The following is a 24,180-nucleotide window of genomic DNA, read 5'->3' as shown; positions in this document are numbered from 1 at the left end:
ACAGCGCCACGCGCAGCTTATGGCTTTCCCCAAAATTGGGGTGGAACGGATGTACTTTTAGCTACCTGTAGCAAAGCGACGAAATCCCGGAGTGAGCCACGCCTGCCTAAACTAAGACGGATATTAGACTTTATCGAATTAAATTCGATAATCGATATTTCATTATCGCATCACTTTACTATTTTTGGTGCGACCGACGCCGGGGGACATTTCGATTGCAAAAATTCAATTTAAAATTCTTATTAATTGTTAATAATCATGGCGTCAATAGATTTATTAACGCCACATCTTTCTAAGATCAAGATACCGGCCCCCGGACAATTGATTTACAAGGATGAATGCGTGTATTCCTTCGATAATCCAGTGAGTTGCATTTTTTAATATTATAACCTCACCGTTGTTTTTGTTTGATTGTGCTATTAATTCCTCCATTTCGATAAGACGGCACGTTCAGTTGCGTTCTGATTTAAACTGTTAATCCGAATTAAACATAATTCGTAATTTAAATCCAGTCTGGCCGTATATTATAATCAGTTACAAAGAGCGTTAGAAATAACTAGGTAGGCACTACGGTGTTCTCATTAAAATACTTAGTGTTCATGAAGTTCTTAACAACCTGATATACATTAGCAATAACATTAAACAAGGACGTCTTCACGCCGTCAGTGGAATCCGTGCAAAATAGCTGAGAGACGTAGCTGTCTAACAAAACTGGACTCCAGAATAAGATGTTATACAACAATTCTCTGCTAGCTAATGTATAATTTTTCGATTTCTTCACGTCCATAACGTGTATTTTACTTAAAATGTATACTGAAATCAATACAGGAACAAAGAAACTGACTATAGCCAAAATAAACATATATAGAAGCATATTCCTAGATTCTATGTAACAAATTTTCATGCATGTGTTACTTAATTTTGATTTTCGATACAATGGAGCACTTGTCACATTCATGTTGAAGTTAGTGTAATTATTCACAATTTTATAAACATTCTGTATTACAGAGTTAATAACTGTTAAATTGTCTTTAGTCTCTACATTATCATACACCTTAACATAATCTTTAGGGTTAAAATATTTCCGGAGCTCTAAGGTAAAGTTTTCCGAAGGTACCAAGCATGAACTGTTAGTAACCTCCATCATTGCCATACAAGTGTCACTATAACTTTGTATATCCCGTTTCATTGTCACTTGGTTAACCCCCATTGGATACATAAAAAGTGTGAGCAGGACAGGTACAATCCACTGTAAAACAATCACAAAAGATGAAAAATACTTCTTCCAGAAACTTAACACTTTGACCCTCACACTGTCAAGCTGCTGAGATTCCGTATTTATTTCGTGGACAATGTTTTCCTCATCTCTTCTCTTCATATCCATCAGCTTCTTATAATGCATGTAGTTATCAATGACAAGACTTAGAAATCCATTGACGAAAGGTATTACCAAAGGTCCGAAGCTCATAAAAACAGTCCAGTACCCACAAGACGCTTCATTTCCAATTAAAATCATCTCTGCCGTCCGTAGTTCCATCTCAGACATAGATACATTTGCCGGTCTCAAATTGTAAATTGCTCTCACTATAAAAGAGATTCCAATGCACGTCAAAATAACATTTTCCGATAACAGCATAGTTGAAAACTTGTTTCGCTCCTTAACCACTTTTTTCAAGTTGAGCAAACTGAGTGAGAATCCACTGAGGATTAAGAAAGTTCCTAAGTATAAATCGGTGGATTGGAACATTGTTGCTTTGTGTAGAGTTTGTAGTGAAATGTGGACCCACATGATGTAGTGTGGATGTTATCAGTGTGAAAATTATAGGGGCTGGAACTGTAAACAGTAAAAAACGTAATGATAACGTTTAAGTGTGGTTAAAAGTCAATATAGTAATGCATATTTTTAAAATTTACATAGGATATGAATTTTATCAAGGTGGTAAAGTTAGGTTGAAATGTAGATTTAAAGTATTTTAGTATTTAAGTTACAGATGCTGTTACAAAAAGAGTAAAAAATGTGAGATGCTTCTTGTTAGAAATGATGGGTCTTTTGTTAATATTTCAAAAATAAATTTTGATAATTAGGTATATGTATTCTTGCCTTTAATGCTACAGTTACAACAGTTTATAACAACATTGCTAATCACAATGAACTCTATATTACTAGCGGCCCGCCCCGGCTTCGCACGAGTTAACAAATTATACACCTAAACCTTCCTCAAGAATCATTCTATTGATAGGTGAAAACCGCTCGTAAAACCGTTCAGTAGTTTTTGAGTTTACCGCGAACAAACATACAAACACAAACAGATATAGGGTGTAGACTCTACACTGTAGAGATTACAGCGAAATTTAGAGGCTGTGTCAAAGGACAAATATGAATGTTGTTATAAACAGTTTTGACTGTATTTGCCATTACTAATATTAATTTAATTAAAAAATAAGAAACTTAAATCACGTCTACGGCTTAAGATTTTTTAGGGTTCCGTACCCAAAGGGTAAAACGGGACCCTATTACTAAGACTTTGCTGTCCATCCGTCCGTCCGTCCGTCTGTCACCAGGCTGTATCTCACGAACCGTGATAGCTAGACAGTTGAAATTTTCACAGATGATGTATTTCTGTTGCCGCTATAACAACAAATACTAAGAACAGAATAAAATAAAGATTTAAATGGGGCTCCCATACAACAAACATGATTTTTGACCAAAGTTAAGCAACGTCGGGAGGGGTCAGTACTTAGAAATACACATGCAATTGGTTAAAATATTATTCAAAGGACAGCGGTAAAACAAATCTAATTCATTTAATAACCCATATCCGTCGGAATCTCCGCAAGTTCGCACAAATTACGCAACTAACTGCTTCCCGCTACTATAAAATAGTCCGTGACACTACAGATCACTTACTTATTATAGTTCGTTTTTTTTAGCATTAGAAATTAGGTAAACAATCTTGATGTGTCTTTTAATTGAAAAACACATTTTAAAAATAAGTTACGGCTAATATGTAACAATTATGAATCTAATACGATCATTTATATTCTTCTGCTTTCATCAGTAATAGTTTTTGAATTTTAAAAAGCGTTTTTCAATTAAAAGACATGTCAAAATCGCTTACCTTCTTGCAAGTTCTTTCTAATGCTAAAAAAAACGAACTATAGATAAAACATCTTAGACGTTAGACGACTCACTCAAAATTGGTTTGAACGAGATCTAATAAGTAGTTTTTTAGGGTTCCGTACCCAAAGGGTAAAACGGGACCCTATTACTAAGACTTCGCTGTCCGTCCGTCCGTCTGTCACCAGGCTGTATCTCACGAACCGTGATAGCTAGACAGTTGAAATTTTCACAGATGATGTATTTCTGTTGCCGCTATAACAACAAATACTAAAAACAGAATAAAATAAAGATTTAAATGGGGCTCCCATACAACAAACGTGTATTTGACCAAAGTTAAGCAACGTCGGGAGTGGTCAGTACTTGGATGGGTGACCGTTTTTTTTTTTTGCTTTTTTTTTGTTTTTTTTTTTTGCATTATGGTACGGAACCCTTCGTGCGCGAGTCCGACTCGCACTTGCCCGGTTTTTTTGTTTTTTTTTTTGCATTATGGTACGGAACCCTTCGTGCGCGAGTCCGACTCGCACTTGCCCGGTTTTTTTAGACTTGACGTCACTTTAACTATTGTTTACCTTGCAGGAGTCAGAGACTGGTCTGTACGTGTCACTGGTTTCGTTCCTGGGCTTCGGCCGCAACTATGTGGAGCAGTACTTCCAGAAGACAGGCAATGCTGTCTTCCTGCACATTCACCGGGAGAAAATACCTGTAAGTCACTGACAATATTTTCCTAACAACAACCGCTCAAAATGGAGAGAGATTGGAGAGGCGTATGCCTAACGGTGGGCGAGCACACGCTGAAGAAGAAGAAGAAGACTGACAATATTCGACAAGCGCTACTTTTCTCGGCAATTGTTGACTCGGAGTTCGCGCAGAACTGCCTCCACCATGTCGCTCCAGGCATACCTCTCCGACAGGTGTTTCAACTATACTGAACGTGTTCCGTGCCTAACCAATGGGCTACTATAATTATATTTAAAAAATTACTTTGTCTTTTCACACACAGAAAAAGAAAAACAAAGGTTCTTCATAATAGGTTTTTTTTGTCCTGGTCTTTTTGGGCTGTTACTACTGCAGACTATGACTTTAAACTTTTCACCAATAAAATAAACAGAAATTTAATAGAAATAATAGTGAAAAGTTTCCTCTATATGTACATCAAACTTTTCACGAATAAGATAAATAGAAATAATCATAATCAGGTTGCTAGCGTTGTCTCGGCAATTTACTTAAATAAAATGCAGTTTCAATTCAACAATACTCTTTTTCTTAGGTGCCAGAGCCCGAGCAAACCGGTGACGGTCCAGAGAAGAAGATCACCCGACTGGCTATAGGCGTAGAGGGCGGTTTCGACCCCACCTGCAACAAGCCGAAATTCACCTATACTGACCATTACAATGTGGTAGTTCTGCCTGGCTTCCATACATTCCCGTGGCCAGATCCTACACTGCCCGAACAGGTGAGTCAACTGAAGAGTTAGTTGACTTTGACCAATGCCGCAAGTAAAGACTTACAATAGTGTGGGGGTTCTTTAAATCTATTGGTTAACCCTTTATAAGGCATAAGGGTGTCAGGAATTATGCAAAATTGAACTCTATCACTTTGAAATAAAGTTCAAAATCAGGTGGGAACTATATTCCCTCTGCCTTATAAATGCTTAAGAGGCATTGATTGGCTTGCTTCTACTGTGTAGAATAGGAAAGTTGTTGTACTGTGTATGTACCCTGAGGTTATAAACTTATTACTTAGTTTTTATCTGAAGGCGTCAATTAATGTACCTTATACTAGTGGCATTAGGGCTCATTTAGAGGTTGCGAGAACTGGCATGCGAGTTTCATCACATTGCGGTATTTGATCGGTCGATTGAATTGGACGTAACCAGTCTGCAATGTAAGTAAAATGGCCTGCGAGTTCGCACGCCGTCTAAATCAGCCCTTATTCACAAAATTAAATATCACTGAAATCTAACAAGCTATTGATAAACAATATAATCAGTTGTATTTATCCTTCATTTTGATATTTATGCTTGTTACAAAAAGAGAAAATTGAACAAAAGTTTGCAAAGTTTTATCGGGGTAGGCGACTAAGTTTTTTATAGTAGTGACAAACTGACAAATAATATTGTTGCAGGTGAAAAAATCAGTCCAAGCCGTCATAGATGCGGAGTCACCATTCAAGATAGCTGAGATGAACGCGCTCGCGGGCACTTGGGACGGCGAGGCGCGCGAAGTATCCGTGTAAGTTCACGAGACTAATTCAAATATTACCTTCTTCCTCGCGTTATCCCGGCATTTTGCCACGGCTCATGGGTCCGCTTGACAACTAATCCTAAGAATTGACGTAGGCACTACTTTTTTAAGGAAGCGACTGCCATCTGACCTTGCGAGAAGGGAAAACTAGGCCTTATTGGGATTAGTCCGGATTCCTCACGATGTTTTCTCTCACCGAAAAGCGACTGGTAAATATCAACTAATATTTCGTACAATTGGACGTAGTTTAGGGTAAAAGATCCAATCCACAAAAATCTGTTAGTAAAATTTGAACTTTCTGTCAAAGGGAAAAGTCATTCATTTAAATGACAAATTTTAGAGGATGGATCTTTTACGCTAAACTACGTCCAATTTAAGTTCCGAAAATCTCATTGGTACGAGCCGGGGTTAGGGCCCCCCCACATCTGGCGTCTTTCGAGCGTCGGCGTCTGTCGGCCTCGGTCCAGGGCTATGGAAAATGACGTCGCTGCGCAGTTGCGTCGACGTCGGCCATAGAATTGTAGACACCGACGCTCGAAAGACGCCAGATGTGGGGGGGCCCTTAGAACCCGCGACCTCCGGATTGAAAGTCGCACGCTCTTACCGCTAGGCCACCAGCACCGTTCACGACATAACAATATGATACCTCATTTTACGCAGGCTATCTTATGCGTTGTAGAGACTGTTAGGTTTATGAATAGTCGACTCACTGGACAGGGACTTAGAAGTACCTAGGGTGCTGTCCAAAAGTTACGTCATCGATTTTTGACGATTTTGGACCCCCCGCCCCCTAAAATCATCCAAAAATCATGATTCGAATGACCCCGTTTCCTCCTGCGTCGTGCTACCGTCATCCGATATCCAGATCCCCCCTAATTTGAAATGACGTAATTTATGAATAGCCCCTAGACCAGTGTTGGCATCAATCTGAACTAAATCAATCCGGATTGATCAATCGAATTGACGCGTCAATCCGAATTGATCAATCCGGATTGATCAATTCGAATTGATTCAATTCAGATTGACGCGTCAATCCGATTGAATCAATCGGAATTAACGCATCAATCCTCAATTCGGATTAAATCAATTCTCAATCTAGATTAACCATAGTCCCTAAGATTACTTTTCAAAGGTGTCCTTTTTTGGGACTTACTTACTGGACTTAAAGTCGACATCTGAGGTTCCCAGAGGTTCGAAAACATGTTCCTGATGTCAGTATTGACTGATGTCCCTTTTTGGGACATTTTTCGAATTTGGCCGATTACGTTCATATTCGTAATCGATTTCGACCATAGGTCCCGAAAGATGTCCCTTCCATTTCGGGACATTTTTTTGAATTATTCGTTGGCACTTTAAAACGATATCTGAGATTTCCAAAGGTTCACTTCACATGGTAGGTAACATGTTTCCGACGGCAATACAGACGTAGTTTCCTTTTTTTTTTGGACATTTATGGGACATTTCTTAAAATTAACCGATTGCGTTCAAAATCGATATCTGAGGTGCCCAAAGGTTTCGAAACATGTTTCTGACGGCAATACCGAGAAATGACTTTTTACCTACGCTAAGGTTCCGAATCATGTTTCCGACGGTAATATTCCGAGATGCCCTGTTTTGGGACATTTCTTGAAACCAACCGATTGCGTTCAAAAATTTTTTTGAGGTGCCCAAAGGTTGCCCAAAAGAATGATTTATTTTTATTGAATGCCTTGCGAGTATTACAGTAAGTATCGGGATATCCCCCGGTATTCACTGTAATACTGGCAAGGCTTTATATATTGAACTTTACTTGTTATTATGGATATTATTTATTCATTTATCTCACAATAACAATCTGTCATAAAAACATAACAAGCATCAAATGAAATCGAAGGGAGCCCGAAATATGATATTTTTAAATTGATTTAGACATAATTATAATATCGTATAGAAGTTATCTTACAGATGTATTCTCATAATTATTTTTTATCCATTAATCTTGCACACGAAAATAACAAAGTGAAATTTTTAAACCCACATAACATTGTTCTAGAATAAAAAAATGTACCTATAGATATTCAATGTTAACCTTTACGACAAATAATAGTTGGTAAATGTTACTTACCGTAAGAACAACTGCGATGTCCAATCCTCAAAGTCACGCCAAGTTAATCGTATGAAACAGTCCAGAAGTAAATCCAAAAGTCCGTATAACAAGCCAACGCCAAAAGAAAATCCACAGTCCAATTTAAAACAAACACACACAGTCACACACCAACAAACAACAAGGGTTGAAGACCGAATGTCTTATCTCTACTAGACTCAAACTGGACACCACTAGAACAATAAAAGGATTAGAATCATGCTATCTCTTTCGCACTCGTACGTTTTTAGAACGCATCTTGTTATCAGCAGGGTGGCGTAATGCAGGTAGTAAAGTAAGTACGCGGCTAAAGTGTAGAATCTAAATATTGCCGTTGAAATCATGTTTTGCATCTCAGATATCGATTTTGAATGCAAGCAGTCACTTTCAAAGAATGTCACTAAAATGTCCCAAAACAGGACACCTTTCAATATTGCAGTTGAAAAGATGTTTAGAAACCTCTGGTTACCTCAGATATCGATTTTAAACGCAATCGGGTAATTTCTAGAAATGTCCCAAAAAAGGGCATCTCTCAATATTTCCCTCGGAAACAAGTTTCGAAACCTTTGGGCACCTCAGATATCGATTTTGAACGCTATTGGTTAATTTCAAGGAAAGTCCCGAAAATGTTCCAAAAAGGACATCCTTCATATTGCCGTCGGAAACATATTTCGGAACCTTTGGTAAACTCAGACACCGCTTTTGAACGTATTTGGCTAGTTTCGAAAAATGGCCTAAATAAAAAGGACATTAGGTAGGTACATACAAAGTAATCGTCAATCCGAATTGACGATTGAGGATTGAGGATTGACCGATCAATTCGAATTAACGATTAGTAATCGTCAATCCTCAATCAGTAGATTTAGAATTAGTTTCGTCAATCGTCAATTCGGATTGATCGGTCAATCCTCAATCGTCAATCGTCAATTCGAATTGATTTTTTGCCAACACTGCCCTAGACTGGGTAGTTTTTTGAAAATTTATTTTTTATACCTCTGTATTGCTTTCAGTCACGCTGTGAGCCTAAAGCAGTTGGATAATGGCGTGAAAATCCCGCCTTCGGGCTGGAAGTGCGCCAAGTGTGACCTGACCACCAACCTGTGGCTGAACCTGACCGACGGCGCGGTGCTCTGCGGCCGGCGCTTCTTCGACGGCTCTGGAGGCAACGAGCACGCGGTAAGATCATTACAGCGAGCTTCTAAAGTAAGAGAGAGAGATAGATACAGAGAGAGAGGAAGTGCGCCAAGTGTGACCTGACCACCAACCTGTGGCTGAACCTGACCGACGGCGCGGTGCTCTGCGGCCGGCGCTTCTTCGACGGCTCCGGAGGCAATGAACATGCGGTAAGATCATTACAGTGATCTCCTAATACTAAAAAAAAAGGGAAAAAGTCCCTGTATTTCCTCGCTACGGATATCCCAGAACATTTCACCTGCATGACGGGTTGGAATCTGATGAAAGGGTAATTGTTGTTGGTGTGTACAGTCAGCAGCAGAAGTTGCTAAGCGAGCGAGGTGTTCAAAATTACCTTGACGCGCTCTTATTCTCTTAACAATAAAGTCGCGTCAAGATAATTTTGAACACCTCGCCCGCTTAGCAACTATTGCTGCTCTGTCTGTACTAGATATGTGTAAGATGCCACCACGAACTTGAGAAGCTGTAAACACTGATTTGGATTAATTTCAGGTTAGTTAACAACGTTCACAATTGAGACTTTCGTGTGAACTGACCATGTAAACTTTTAGTCAGTAGTAATGTTCCTAGGGTGGTATTCCATCTGTCCAGTATGTGTATTTTGTGTCTCACATTTTGCTTAATGAGAGAGTGAGTGGACAAAGAAATTAGAAGGTTGAATACCACCCTTAGGTATATTCCCCGATTAACACATTTAACACCAAGAACCCGACTGTCGGGTACACTGTTCGTAGCGACTACGCGCTACATACGGCGAAACCGTGGCTACGCGCTACGAGCGTAACCCGTAGCACTTAGTGGTAATGAATGTGTTAAAGGGTGATGCTGGAATTTTGTCTGAGGTTATTCAATTTGTTTAATTCGCTTTTCTCGTGTCATCTTTTCACTTTTTTTTCTCAGGTCGAACACTACCGCGAAACGGGATACCCGCTGGCGGTAAAGCTGGGCACCATCACCGCTGAGGGCAAGGGCGATGTCTTCTCTTACGCAGAGGACGATATGGTCGAGGACCCGTATCTGGCCGACCATCTCAAACACTTCGGTATCAACGTGCAACAACTGCAGAAGGTACTAACAACCTACAACTGTCAGAGCGAGACATCGTTATATACGTGCATGGCGTTGTCTCGCTCCCGCTCAGACCTCGTTGTCTATGAAGGGCAGAATCACCGCCGAAGGCAGGGGCGATGTTTTGTTCTCTTACGCAGAGGACGATATGGTAGAAGACCCGTATCTAGCCGACCACCTCAAACACTTCGGTATCAACGTTCAGCAGCTGCAGAAGGTACTAAAATTAACTTTCAGAGCGGGACACCGCTATATACGTGCGTGGCTGACTCACTCACACGCAGACCGCGGGGCAACGTGCTTTCTTACGCGGAGGACGATATGGTCGAAGACCCGTATCTAGCCGACCATTTCAAGCACTTCAGTATCAACGTTCAGCAACTTCAAAAGGTACTAAAAATGAACTTTCAGAGCGGGACACACGGCTGTATACGTGCCTGGCTGGCTCACTCACACGCAGACCGCGAGGCGACGTGTTTTCTTACGCAGAGGACGATATGGTTGAGGACCCGTATCTGGCCGACCATCTCAAACACTTCAGTACAACTGCAAAAGGTGTTCTTAGCCAACTTATAAACACTTTATAGGGCAACTTGCATCTTCCAGCTTCACTAACCAGGGGTTAACCAGTTAAGCCTGAATTTACCATGGTTACAGTACAATTTGACACTGGGTTAACGGTTTAACCAGTTACCCCGGGTTAGTGGGATGGTGCAAGAAGTTCAGTTTTTCAATTATTCCTGAAAGCTTTTATTCCACAGACTGACAAATCCATGGTGGAGCTGGAACTTGAGCTGAACCAGCGTACCGGAGAATGGAACACTCTCCAGGAGTCCGGCAGTTCCTTGCAGCCTCTCCACGGACCCTCGCTCACTGGATTGAGCAACCTGGGCAACTCTTGTTACATCAACAGCGTTCTACAGGTGAGTGATAAGTTGACAAAACTCCAATTAATACCATTGGAACACTCAGGAGTCTGGCAGTTTATTGTACCTTTTCATGGCCTTGCTCACTGGACTGGGTAACCTGGGCAACTCCTCTGGTAGTAAAATGTACCATCAACATCAGTTTAAACTTTCTTACAAGCTCTAGAAAGAACAAGAACAATAGTACATTGTGCAACGAGGGGGGTAAGCGAAAATTTGTAAACGAGGTCTACAATTCCCGACTGGAGGGAATTAAAGACTCGAGTTACAATTCTTACCCCGGAGTTTCCACGCAATGCTTTTCATAACACTTGCGAAGAAAAAAACTAAATTTTAAGCGAAATAATAATTAACACGGTGACATTTCAAACAGGATTCTCAAGATTACTTACTATATTTTGATGATATTTTCCAGTTCTCCCTCATTTGGTATAGAACTCGCAAGCGAATTTCCCACTTGTCGTGATCTTGCAGCGCGCTCCAAATCGCCCGTCATTTTATTATAAGGGTGTCTTAAGGCTAGGTTGACACGGCAATGTTCTGCACGTTATTAAACGTACAACTAATCGGATGTTCACACGATAGATTTTCATTCGTGTAAAAACGAATAGCCACAGTTTTCACAGTGAGCGGACGTCAGTGACGGATCCACGCTTCATTGTATTATATTGGTATTGATGGCGAATACGATTTCGCCGCCGACAAAACCGAAGGTTTTGGGTACATCCTATAAATGAAGAAGCAGAGCGTGTGAACCTATAGTTCGTTTTTTTTTAGCATTAGAAAGAACTTGCAAGAAGGTAAGCGATCTTGACATGTTTTTTAATTGAAAAACGCTTTTTAAAAATCAAAAACTATTACTTATGAAAGCAGAAGAATGTAAACAATCGTATTAGATTCATAATTGTGTTGTTGACGACCGGTCTGGCCTAGTGGGTAGTGACCCTGCCTCCGAAGCCGATGGTCCTTGGATGGGTTCGAATCCCAGTAAGGGCTTTTATTTGTGTGATGAACACTAATATTTGTTCCTGAGTCATGGGTGTGTTCTATGTATATAAGTATGTATTTATCTATATAATTATGTATATCGTCGCCTAGTACCCATAGTACAAGCTTTGCTTAGTTTGGGGCTAGGTTTGATGTGTAAGATGTCCACCAATATTTATTTATTTATATTTGCCGTAACTTATTTTTAAAATGTGTTTTTCAATTAAAAGACACGTCAAGATTGTTTACCTTATTTCTAATGCTAAAAAAAAACGAACTATAGCCTGAGGTATGTCTACTCTGCTACTTGTGTTGTGCAATAAAGTATGTGTGTGAACGTGTCGTGTCGCAGGTGATATTCCGCATGCCGGACTTCGTGCGGCGCTTCGTGGAGGGCGCGCCCGAGATCTTCGCCTCCTTCCCCGAGGACCCCGTCAACGACTTCAACGTACAGACGTAAGGAATTCATATAATTAAATACGAATATCTTACCTCCACAAATGAAAGAAAATGCTCCCAGAAACAACATGACATTATGCTTTTACGTCCCGCCAAAACAGAAAAACGCGAACTTTAAAAAAAAAATGAAAACTTGGACGTGTCTTTCTTCTACCTGGTAGACTGGTAGACATTACATATTTAAACCACTCATACATTTACATTTTACATTATATATTTATTCTAAATGTAGTCTTCTTTTTTTCTATATCCAAAGTGGGGATTGTTTCTTACAATCTCTTGTTTATGTGAACCTTTTTTTGTACAAACAGCAACACTAACGTCTATGTCTCGATATAAAATTTGTAATTTAACTTGTCTGTTGACGTAAATAAATGTATTTTCTTTCTTTCTTTTTCTTTTCTTTCTTTCACTCCTAACTGTACATCGGTGGACCTTATTACAAATAGCATAAGGTTCACCCATGTACAGTCGCCATCAGATATATCGGAGCGGCCAAGGTGTTCACAATATCTGAACGCGCACTCTAACGCCTTGACAATAGAGGCGTGCTCAGACATTTGTGAACACCTTGGCTGCTCCGATATATCTGATGGCGACTGTACAGCTAACTGTGCGGGCAATGGTACAATGCTACTACTACTCTTGTATATATTTCAGCGCTAAACTAGGCGTCGGTCTAGTCTCCGGCCGCTACTCGCAGCCCGGCGACACGGACGGCACCCAGCCCGGCGTCGCCTGCCACATGTTCCGCAACCTAGTCGGCAAGGACCACCCCGAGTTCCAGTCCAAACGGCAGCAGGACGCCCACGAGTTCTACCTGCATCTACTGACACTGTTACAGGTAGATAACATGTAGATACAGACTGTATACAGCCCGGCGTCGCCTGCCACATGTTCCGCAACCTAGTCGGCAAGGACCACCCCGAGTTCCAGTCCAAGCGGCAGCAGGACGCCCACGAGTTCTACCTGCATCTACTGACACTGTTACAGGTAGATAACATGTAGATACAGACTGTATACAGCCCGGCGTCGCCTGCCACATGTTCCGCAACCTAGTCGGCAAGGACCACCCCGAGTTCCAGTCCAAACGGCAGCAGGACGCCCACGAGTTCTACCTGCATCTACTGACACTGTTACAGGTATATACACACGGTATACAACTCGGCGTCGCCTGACACTTAGTTCTGTCTTCATCTACTGCGTCATTACAATATAGTATTGACATGATACCAGCTTATAATACCGGGCATAGATTGTGAGAGTTTAATAGTAAATTCTATCGAATCGACATTACTCAACTCCAGTTTAAGTTTGTAGAAACGACAAACGACTATGTAATGTTGGTGTTATTCTAGGATCTGTCGAAACTAATCAGTTTCAAAAATTAAATTTGATTTTATGGAAACATTCATAATAGTTCTGTGCTGAGTTACGATAATCATTGATTGTGCTGGAGCAACGGGCCTTAACCCTTTGTGTCACAATTTTTTATTAATTATACAATTTTTAGTAATAAAAGCGTGCAGTACTGTATGGCTTATGATGACTAAAATAAGGGAAAACACTTTTTAGTCAATTTTGAAGGGGATGTATATAAATAGGTGATTGGTATAGATAGATCACCACCAGGACGAAAGGAGTTAATATTTCATGTATTCACAGCGCAATAGCCGACACAAGCCAAACCCAGCCGACTGCCTCCAGTTCATGGTTGAAGAACGTATCCGCTGTGGGGCGTCCGGCGCCGTCCGGTACACGTCGCGGCCCGAACACCACCTGCCCCTGCCCGTGCCACTCGCGCAGGCGACCAATCAGCAGCAAGTCCGAGAGTATGAGGCGAGGCGGGCCGCGGCTGAGGCTGCTAACCAACGCCTGTGAGAGCATCATTTAAATTGTATTCAAATAGACTCAATATCCAAAAGAGGCTTTTTTGGACCCACTATAATAGTGGGTGGTACAATACCAGTCACATAATATCATTTCCTTTCCTATAAAGCAGGCCAAATTCTCCTGACCATATAAACGGACGTGTTGAGCCGTGACACTTATTAGAACTGGAGAAGTTAAAGTTTAATATCAAGAAAAGGCTAAATAATATGGTTGTTGTCAGGGACCCGTCCACCGTAGTCCGACCGCACATTCCGTTCTCGGCGTGCCTGGACAGCTTCATGCGGGAGGAGACGGTCGAGCAGTTCTTCAGCAGCGCCGTCAACCAGAAGGTCACCGCTTACAAGTGAGTTTGACACACCAGTTGCAAATGAATGAAAATATGAAAATATTTTGTATGAAAATATCCTGGTCACGGCACCAAATTGTAACCATCCTTCTCTGAAAAAAGTGGCTTGATGAATAAATAATAAAAGTACAAATCAAAAAATTATGATGTTCATTAACTTTTTACGTCGTTTTAACATAATACTCCACACCCAGAGCCACTTTGTCAGTAGAAAAAGGCGACAAATAAAAAAAAAGTAGACGTGAAAGATTGATCTGTCATAGAAAATTTTAATTTCGCGCCTTTTTCTACTGACAAATTGGGTGTGTTTGAGTATATTTTACTGGTAAGCCAATAAGTACGAGTATGTGACTTGTTGTTTTACCTTAAATGTTTTTTTTTTAATCATGCTTGTGACTGTTGATTTCAATTAAAATAAGTGTGAACAAAGTTTTGCACGGAACACTAAAAAGACAAAGGTAACATATTTTCTAGCAATACAATCTACGTTACGTATAATCTTTAGTAATCTATTCTTAACCTTTGTATAATTGTAGGACCACACGCCTGTCGACGTTCCCTGACTACCTGCTCATCCAGCTGAAGAAGTTCACCATTAAGGAGGACTGGACGCCGGCCAAGCTAGATGTCGAAGTTGATATGCCGTGGGAGGTAAGAACTAGACTTACTTCCCTAGGAGGCGATAGTTAAACCGTAATACCCGGGCCCACTCGCAAGCATACATACAAATAGATTTAATATGGAGAACAGGGTATTTGACTGTATTTAAAATAAATTATTTTACACCATGCATGAAATAAAGCACCAGAAGATGAACAGAAAAACGTGGACAGCAGTTATTTTTAGACACAATTTATATTTTTAACCTTTTCGCCGCCATTGACTTGATATAAAGTCAGTACATATCGTGCCCCACACGCCACGACTTCATATCAAGTCGTGGTTTTGGTCAGGTTTGTATAAGTGCAATTTTTGACGTGGCGTCGATGACACTTTATTACTTCATTGACGTGGCGGCGAAAAGGTTAAAACTATAAAGAGTAGGTAATTTGATGGTGACGTCACAGTCATGCTAGTGTTTCAAATAAATTCCATAGGAGCAAAAACGTTTTGACAGTTCGTAAAAAGAAAGTGATTCGATTAGTAGTCAAATGCCATATAGTTAAACCGGTTTGTTTTTCCTTAGATGGATCTATCGTGCCTGCGCGGTCGCGGGCTGCAGCCCGGCGAGGCGGCGCTGCCCGACGCCGCGCCCGACGCGCCGCCGCCCGCCTACGACGAGGGCCTGCTGGCGCAGCTGGTCGGTACTCCCAGCCTTCTAGTGTTGCCGGCGTATTAACCCACAGCAGACAACACATCCTCCACACTGAGCATAGTAGCGCTACCCCCTCTACAAATATACGGTAGTTTTACTCCATTTTCGAATCAAAGTATCTGTGTCACGCCCGTGTCCTAATTTGAACGGAGCAATCGCACGGGACTCGCACACCTTGTCCCCCGCACCTAAAATACTGGATTATAGGCAGCATCGGTTTCATGAAATAATTGCTCTAAACTCCGTCCAGAGGATTCCTAGTCTATGACCCACAGAGTTGACGTGTATAGCGATGTACAATAAACCATGAAAATGTTTTAACTCCACCTGTACATCGAGCAAAAATCTGCAAGCTAGCATGTTCGCTCGAATTGACAATGTTTCCTCTTCATCAGAGCTTGCACTTTTGCAATAAGGTGGATAATCAGTTAACACCCAACTGATTATCCACCTTATTGCAAACACATAAGGTATATTTATTGTCAGCCATTTAGGCCGAAAACCTAAAAAATGACTAACATGGCGAGTGAAAGCTATTGCTTTTTGTACCCTATTTCTCCTCTATCCCTTTCTTCCCTATGCGTCTTCCCTACACGTGCCTGTATTTCAGTTCGCCAGTCAACAGATATCCCAAGTACTTAAGCTGTGTCACTCTAAATACAAACATGCAATTTGACTTGCCTAAGACCCTTTTGCCCCTAAATCAACCGTGGCTCACTCCGCGATTTTGTCGCGTCGCTAGAAATACATGCGGCCCACACCAATTTTGGTGTCTAGCAGTAGTGTTGCCGCGACCCCTTCGGAACGGACGCCTGCTCGCGCTTGCGCCACCTAGCGGTCATATCTATCGTAATAGACGCGTTTTGTTAGAGAGGGAACTTTCTGTACCTAGTACTATTATTTAATATGTACCTCAATTCATTATATTTTAATTTGCTTTTACGTCTTACTGATTTTCCATACATTTCTTGTTACAGTTGGACATGGGCTTCCCTCTAGAGGCGTGCAAGCGCGCCCTGTACTACACGAACAACTCTGGCATGGAGGCGGCGTCCAACTGGCTCATGGAGCACATGACCGACTGGGACTTCGCCAACAAGTTCGAGCCCCCGGGCACTCCCGCTCCCGGTTTGTATTATTGTATTAAACACACACACCTAAAGCCATCCATTTAAAACTAGTGGCTCTATGAGCACCTCGCAAACCTTGATGGTTCCGCCGTTTTGAAAAACATTAAAAAACTGAATCGACATAAAATCTATATAAGATATAACATAAAATAATAACAATCTTAAATACTAAAAATCATTTACGCGACACAACAGTTTGTTTTTTGCGTCAGATGTTCCCGACAAATATCACACCCTTCGGCCGGAAGCTCGCTAATATTGACATTCAGCTTGCGAACGCCTAAAATTCTCTCTCGACAGTGATGCACATTGCGTATTTTTTCGCGCGAATTTTTCATAGAGCCCGAGTCTTAATTTTGTTCTATTTTTTAGCAGCGGCGACAGCGAACCTGGACGAATCGAGCGTAGAGCAGATCGTGAACATGGGCTTCACGCGCTCGCAGGCCGCCAAGGCGCTGGCGGCGACGGCGGGCGACGTGGGGCGCGCCGTGGACTGGATCTTCAGCCGCGCCGCCGAGCTCGACGCCTGGGACCAGCCCGCCGCGCCGCCCGCCCCGCCCCAGCCCCAGCCGCAGGCCCGGGACGGACCCGAGAGTCAGTACAATAACCGTACCCCGTGTTTCTTTTTATTTCCTTGAATTTCAATGGTGCATTCCTGAACTAAATTTAAGTTACTTTCTCAGACACCGGTATTCTAATTAACTCCATTTCGGAGGTAATCAATAATTTATTTTTATGCCTCATACCACCCCTACGAGCGCATACTCTTACCTTACGGCCTCTTTTCATATTGATTAGTGTTTAGTACGAGTGTATACATTTGCTACTAAACGTAAGTACTATCTCAGACGATCGACGTTTGAAATGACTTTGATAATGTCACAGCAAGGACCGGAAAACCCCTCTTTACGCTTAATCCTATCAATTCGGTAACCCAATCGTTTCGGTTACCTTATCATTCGGTAACCCTATCATACGGTTACCTGATTGTAATGGTAAGCTTATTGAAACGGTAACCCTAACATTGTTAAGGGTTTTCAACAGGTTTTCATTCAGTTATGGTAACCTTTATTATCCGTTGCTTATTGGTTTGCTACATTTTTAGTACATTATTGTCGAGGCTCGGAAGCTACTTGCGGGCTGAGGATTCGTTTTAAACGGACGACCTATAATTTTATTATTACAGGACCGGAAGTATTTATTTTATTTATTTTATATATTATATATGTTATTTATTGTATTTATTTTATTTCTTATTTTATTTATTTTATTTATTTTACGTATTTTTTTATTTTTTTTTTTTTTTTTTTATTACTTTATATATTTTATTTAAATTATTTATTTATTTTAATTATTTTATTTATAATATAATAAGATTTAAAATAAGAACACACCACACGGGTAGGTATAAAGATAAGCAAGGGAACGGCAAAAAAACTTCTTTGTGCTGGAGGCTTCATAGATCGCCCATGCCAACCTCGGTTATTCAATAACAAGTTGAATTTAAGTGGGCGTAAAGATTGCAATCGTTTGAACTAGTCAAAAACCTTATAATGAGGTAACTGAATAGACTGGGTTTTTATTTCGGTTACCGGTAACAGAGGTTAACCGTATCTGATACGGTTACCGAATCAAAGTGTTACCTTATCATACGGTTACCGTTATGGTAGGGGTTTTTACAACCGCTTCTAAAATAACCCTATGAAAAACCCCGGTTAAGGTAACCGGTTCCTGTCCCTGTGTCACAGTTTTCAATTGTTTGGTTGATTTGATGAAAATACCCGGATGTTGCAACGATGCTATATGCAACATTTAAGACCCACAAACAACTAATAGCCAGCTTTCTTTCTTTCTTATCGAACCACACCAGGGTCAGCATTCGGTTCAACAGTGTGTTGACACTTTTAAGATTTGCCTTGGCCCCACTTCAAACATATGCAATGTTGGCGCATATAAAAAGTCTGTATTTTTTTGTTAAGTTAATTTTATAATTGTTACAGAGTACAAACTGGTGGCATTCATCTCTCACATGGGCACGTCCACGATGGTCGGCCACTACGTGTGCCACATACTGCACGAAGGACGATGGGTGATATTCAATGACAATAAGGTACGGCCACAATTTTCTAATAAAACGTGTCTAAACCTCATTCAAATAAGATCTCTGGCGTTTTGAACATATATTAAAACATCGCGATTTTATTTTCTTACCTTTATAATTTACGACGTTTCGACGCAGTTTCAATAAGATCTCTAGTGCCCAAACAACAAAATCGTCAAAATTTGTTTAATTGGAAAATCGATCGAAATAAAACTAAAATAGCTTTGATATTGAAGGTAATTAATATTACTAATATTCGGACCGTTAAACTAGCTAGAGGTTATATTTTGCTCTAAATCGAATGCTGTGTGTAAATTAAAAATAAGATGCAATTTTAAATGCATGTCATTTATGGTCTTGTTGCAGGTGGCTCTCTCAGAAAACCCTCCAAAGGATCTCGGCTACTTGTATCTATATGAAAGGCTGTGATGACACAACTAGTGAATATTGTACCAAAAATCAGGGCACGGTTCAATAAGGAACGTTTAGACTGCGTTAAAGTTTTTTACACAAAAGAGATTTAACTTTTTAGGCAGTATTTATTTTATAGTAACAAATTTTATATTAGATATTTCGATTAGGTTAACAAAATTGAGTAACTTAAAGGCGCCGCATAAGAATGCATTTTTGTTTGCAATTATTTTTACATAATACAGTGTTATTTTCTGTAAGAGACTACTGTAATTTATTTATTTGTTTATGAAGTTGTATTATATGTATAAGCTCGACCATATAACGCAATAATTGAATGGTGTTTTAATGTCATCGCGGACAACGAATATTAATAGAAATTATCTGAGATGCTCTCTTTATTTCATTTTTTATTATTCCCTGTGCACTTTCCTCCGATATCCCCCATAAGTCCCATTAACCTTTTGGACGCCAATATTCCCCCTAAAGTCCCATTAACCTTTTGGACGCCAATGACCGATATATCCGCACCGCAGGTTCAACGCCAAAGACTGATTAATCGGTTACAGACCAGAGAGCAACATAGACCTATGTGCATATGCATAAAGTTCAATTTCAGTTTTGACACTTCGGTGAAGTGGCGTCCGGGCAGCGCGTCCGGGTGACTGCTTTTGTGTTTGACACGGCGTCGAAAAGGTTAAGAGCTGCCGTCCTAACCTAACAAGAATAGAAAACAATCTTCACATGTCTACCTCTACCTCATTAACCCTATGAATGGCAAGGATATTTTCACTCCCTACAAACATTGTGAGAGGTTATGCCTAAAGAGTAGAATTCATAAGTAAAAGCGGCGGTGGAGTATTCCAAGAAAGGACTCAGGATGATTGAGGTAAAGAATTAGATCTAAAGTAAATTCTAAACATATATTTATTGTACAAGTGATTTAACTAACTAAAAATGTATTATCGCTTGAACCTATCAACAGGTTTTGGTATTCTCTTCATGAAAATAGTACTTTCATCAAAGTATGTATTAAATTTCTTGTGGCCGAATCTCTTGGTGGGATCTTTCTTGCAGTAAGCGGGAGTAAGGTTTATCATGAGACCTGAAAACAAATTCATAAACATGCTTAAAAAATTGCTTGCATGAGAACATTGAGAACAGATTACAGCAATAAAATTGAACCTTTTATGAGACTTTCAGTCCCTATCAATTTAAAACTTGAAGTTAACTGAATTAATAAAAGTCTTGTCTTGGCTTGAAGGTCCAATTCTGTCTGTGGAAAATTCCGTAAACAAGTGTATTTTTTTTTGCCAACTAGGAAATTGTTATTAAATTTTGACTGCATTGACATTAATTAGTAAATGTTTAAAGTGGCCTATGAAAAGTAATAAATACCCAACTGATTACAGCCAAACTTTACCATAAATAAATATGTGTCACAGGCTAAACCTTTAGGTTTACTACTACCTTTAGAGGTAGGAATCAAGGGATTGATAGAGCATTTTATATGGATTTAGTCTAGGGCCATAGTTTATAGACCTGTAAACTTGCTAAAACTTCATTGTTACCCTAACTACTCAAATAAAATACAAAATTTGATTTTAACCCTTTGACCGCCGTTGGCATGTATACAAGACAACGATAGAACGATACTCTGGCGCCGCTGTCTTGTATACAAGACACAAATTCAACCGCTCGGTAAATGTGAAAAAACATCAATTGTAGTATTTTTTTACACTCGAGTTAATGTTTTAGGTCTTTGATTTTTAAAATAATTGCATTTAAAGCAGATAAATAAATCCATTCTTTTATAATAAGGCAATCAAAAAAATTGCTCCAGTTTGCAACGTTTTTCATGTTCCTCGTCGCCGTTGTCTTGTATACAAGACAGCTAGGGATGGGAATGTTAACTCGATATGAGAATATTAGAGATGCAACGGATAGTTGTTTGGCCGGATACTGGATATTCGGCCTGACCATCGGCCGAATATCCGGCCGCCGAATATCGGCCAGCAGAGCTGCACCTACATTTCGGTTTTTCAGGTGCGCATTCTGCAGTTTTGACCTGTTTCTAAGTGTACGTTCGCGCGGACACATTTCTAGGTTCGAAATGTGTGCGCGTGCAAGTCAGTTGAATCTCTAAATTGTTTTAAAATACAGTGAAACCTGGTTAAGTGGGACCTGGATAAGTGAGAAACCTCTATAGCTGGGACTCATGGTGCGGTCCCGACACTTTAGCACTGAATTACCTCTGTTACTGAGAAAAAACGAACCTCTATAATTGGGATTCGTTGTTGTGATTTTATAGTCACATTGACCTCTATAATTGAGACAGAGAGTGTATTTTACCTCTTTTACTGAGATTATATTTATAAGATTACATTTTCCTAATTGTTTTTTAGAATTTTATAGGGAATTTACTTCTGTATCTGAGATAACGTCAATCTATGACCTCTCTAACTTGGACTTCATTGAACAATTTCCGTATTCTTACTAACTCTTAGTCTATCCACAAAATTCCGCATTTGCCTAATTGTGTCTAAACAACTTCAAGTTTGATTTAGTTAATTAATGTAAGTACTTAAAACTATCGTAATGAAAGCGGAAATTTTGATAAATAACACGAAAAAATAAATTTTTATTTATTAAATTTCTAGGACGCAATGAAGTCCGTATCAAAATTAATTGAAAAAAGCTATCCTTTGGAAAATCATTCAAATTAAATTCAAAGAAATATTTAAACAGACTTAAAACATATTTAGGGATAAGGATTATTTTACCTAAACATTTAAAGATATTTACAAAATACCTTATTAACCACCTCTATAACTGAGATATAATCCTCTATTCGCACCTCTATTAATGAGACCCTCTGTAAATGAGACAGAAATTTATTTGTACCTGGCTAACTGGGAGCCTGGGTAAGTGGAAAACCTCTTTAAGTGAGACAAATTTGCTCGTCCCTTGAGATCTCACTTATCCAGGTTTCACTGTAATAAACAAGTACGATTATGACCGTGACTGTTTCTTAAATTTGTTTACTCCGAAATCAAGCAATGGTACTATCCGGTATTCGGCCGGATAGTAGGGCACTATCCGGTATCCGGCCGGATATTAAAATACTGGCCGGATAGGGCGGATACTGCATAGTAACCGAATATCCGGTGCATCTCTAGAGAATATTCGAAATAAATATCAAGTGGCCAATCTGGTTTTATTTAAGCATTTGAACACCTGTTAAATGCCAATTGGTGATAACTAGTAACTAGAATACGTTAAACGAGAGAGAGACAGGCATAACTATAGCTGGAGTTCAGGGAACTTGTTCAGCTGTCCATAGTAGAGTCAGACAAGTAAATCTGTCCTTGTTGTCTATTTGCAGAACAAATGATTCATTTTGAGATGATAGTGTAGTGGGGAGTGATACCCTGCAGTGACCGCTTCGCACAAGAATGGTACCTACAGGCGGACGCTCGGACTAGTCAGTGTCGCCTAACTATGAGAATGTTATGTATTTGAAATTGACGAAAAATTATTATGGTAGGGAGGGTGTAATACGGGAACTGACAAGCTCTTCCAAGGAACATGTCGAATGTGAAACATGCATTCCCGAACATTTCTGATCCCCACCCTTTTCCAATATTATTGTTCTTCACTCATTGACAATTCAACCCACGTGTCATTTTCCCCAATGCAGTTCCGGTACATTTATATTATCGACACACGATGCGCGGCTCTAACCATACGCTTATAAAGTTTACGTACCGACAAGCGCTTACGCCGTTGACCTAGAGACTATTATTACTTAATCCGCGCGGAAACGGTCCTTGTCGGTCTGCACTGCGGGTAGTCCATGCGCGCCGTTGTCATGTATACAAGACTTCTCGTAGAGCCTAGTGCGGTGATATTACGTCATGAATCGATATTGTTTAGTGGTTGTTTTTAATGATAAAGACCTTTATTTTTAACATTGTCGTGTGTAAAAAATATGTTAATTTTTGGCATTCTCGAAATAAATTAAAGTTGGTTAAGAACAAAGCCAAATTGAGAAGATTTTTACCATAAATTGTAAATATCGATATCACATTTTGCAATCCCTAAACTTTTTATTAGTTGTTTACTTAGAATTTACTCTGGCGTGTGAGTGAGCGTCTTTGCGGACTAGGTCCGGCGGCCAAAAGGTTAAAATAAATTTGGCACCTCTATGCTATAACAGTAAATAATATACACTGCTAACCTGCTTTCTGTGCCATAGAAACCATCTTCCCAATTTTCTTCTGTTGACGTCGGCACAGTCCCGTGATGCGACGCGGCAACATGCAGCCGTCGGACCTCACAAACTGACTCAGTATTAGAACATCCGTGTGTTTCACATCAAGCCCAAGAGCACAAATGTAGCAAGGAGGCTTCCCATCACCCTGGACGACAGGAGCGAGGTCCTTTATCTTTTCAGCACGCACTAACAGCTCAGTGCGTGGGGAAGTAGCCTGGATTCCTTCTACAACCAACGCTGTACCTTCCTTTTTTTCGTGTACTAGAAAGGAAAAGTGATTATAGGTTATGTTACAGAAGCGTATAATATTCAAATAATACCACTTAAAGGAACATCTAACTTACTTTCTTTAATATTAAGGGTTTTGGTAACAGACAAAGATCGAACTGTTGTTGATAATACAGCATTTTTAGCCGATAAAAACCCAGCTCTAACCAGCGCCGCCATTGTTGTTTATGAGATGTGATATCTGTCAAATAGCGTTTCGTTCGTTCAGTCTGTGATTTCAATTAAACTTTTGTCCGATTTAGTAGAAAATTGAAATTACTGCTGGTAGCACTCGCATTTCGATGATGTCATTTCCGTTCT

At 40.1% G+C, this 24,180-nt stretch overlaps 2 protein-coding genes and 1 long non-coding RNA gene across 3 annotated transcripts in view; 2 read left to right on the top strand and 1 right to left on the bottom strand.

The window, feature by feature from the left end:
* The window catches only part of LOC134670037 (uncharacterized), a 366,992-nt gene that overhangs the window by 137,565 nt on the left and 205,247 nt on the right, over nt 1–24,180 (top strand). The gene's annotated exons all lie outside the window — the stretch shown is intronic.
* On the top strand, nt 174–19,709 carry LOC134670027 (ubiquitin carboxyl-terminal hydrolase 5). Its single transcript, XM_063527696.1, has 17 exons — nt 174–363; nt 3,698–3,823; nt 4,389–4,574; nt 5,246–5,352; nt 8,497–8,662; nt 9,581–9,748; nt 10,510–10,671; nt 12,014–12,117; nt 12,781–12,964; nt 13,786–13,997; nt 14,234–14,356; nt 14,896–15,010; nt 15,546–15,659; nt 16,652–16,802; nt 17,177–17,398; nt 18,805–18,914; nt 19,272–19,709. The coding sequence occupies exons 1-17, from the start codon at nt 259–261 to the stop codon at nt 19,332–19,334; spliced, it is 2,418 nt and encodes an 805-aa protein (XP_063383766.1). The 5' UTR covers nt 174–258; the 3' UTR covers nt 19,335–19,709.
* LOC134670019 (large ribosomal subunit protein mL66) lies at nt 20,225–24,077 on the bottom strand. The gene is made up of 3 exons (XM_063527687.1): nt 23,937–24,077; nt 23,557–23,853; nt 20,225–20,421 (listed from the first exon to the last, which is right to left on the bottom strand). Exons 1-3 carry the CDS (start codon nt 24,037–24,039, stop codon nt 20,279–20,281), a joined length of 543 nt encoding a protein of 180 aa, XP_063383757.1. The 5' UTR covers nt 24,040–24,077; the 3' UTR covers nt 20,225–20,278.

Source organism: Cydia fagiglandana, chromosome 13 (assembly GCF_963556715.1).
Source record: "Cydia fagiglandana chromosome 13, ilCydFagi1.1, whole genome shotgun sequence".
Taxonomy (NCBI): Eukaryota; Metazoa; Arthropoda; class Insecta; order Lepidoptera; family Tortricidae; genus Cydia; species Cydia fagiglandana.
The sequence above is the reverse complement of the archived record's forward strand: the minus strand, read 5'-3'. Positions and strand labels throughout refer to the sequence as shown.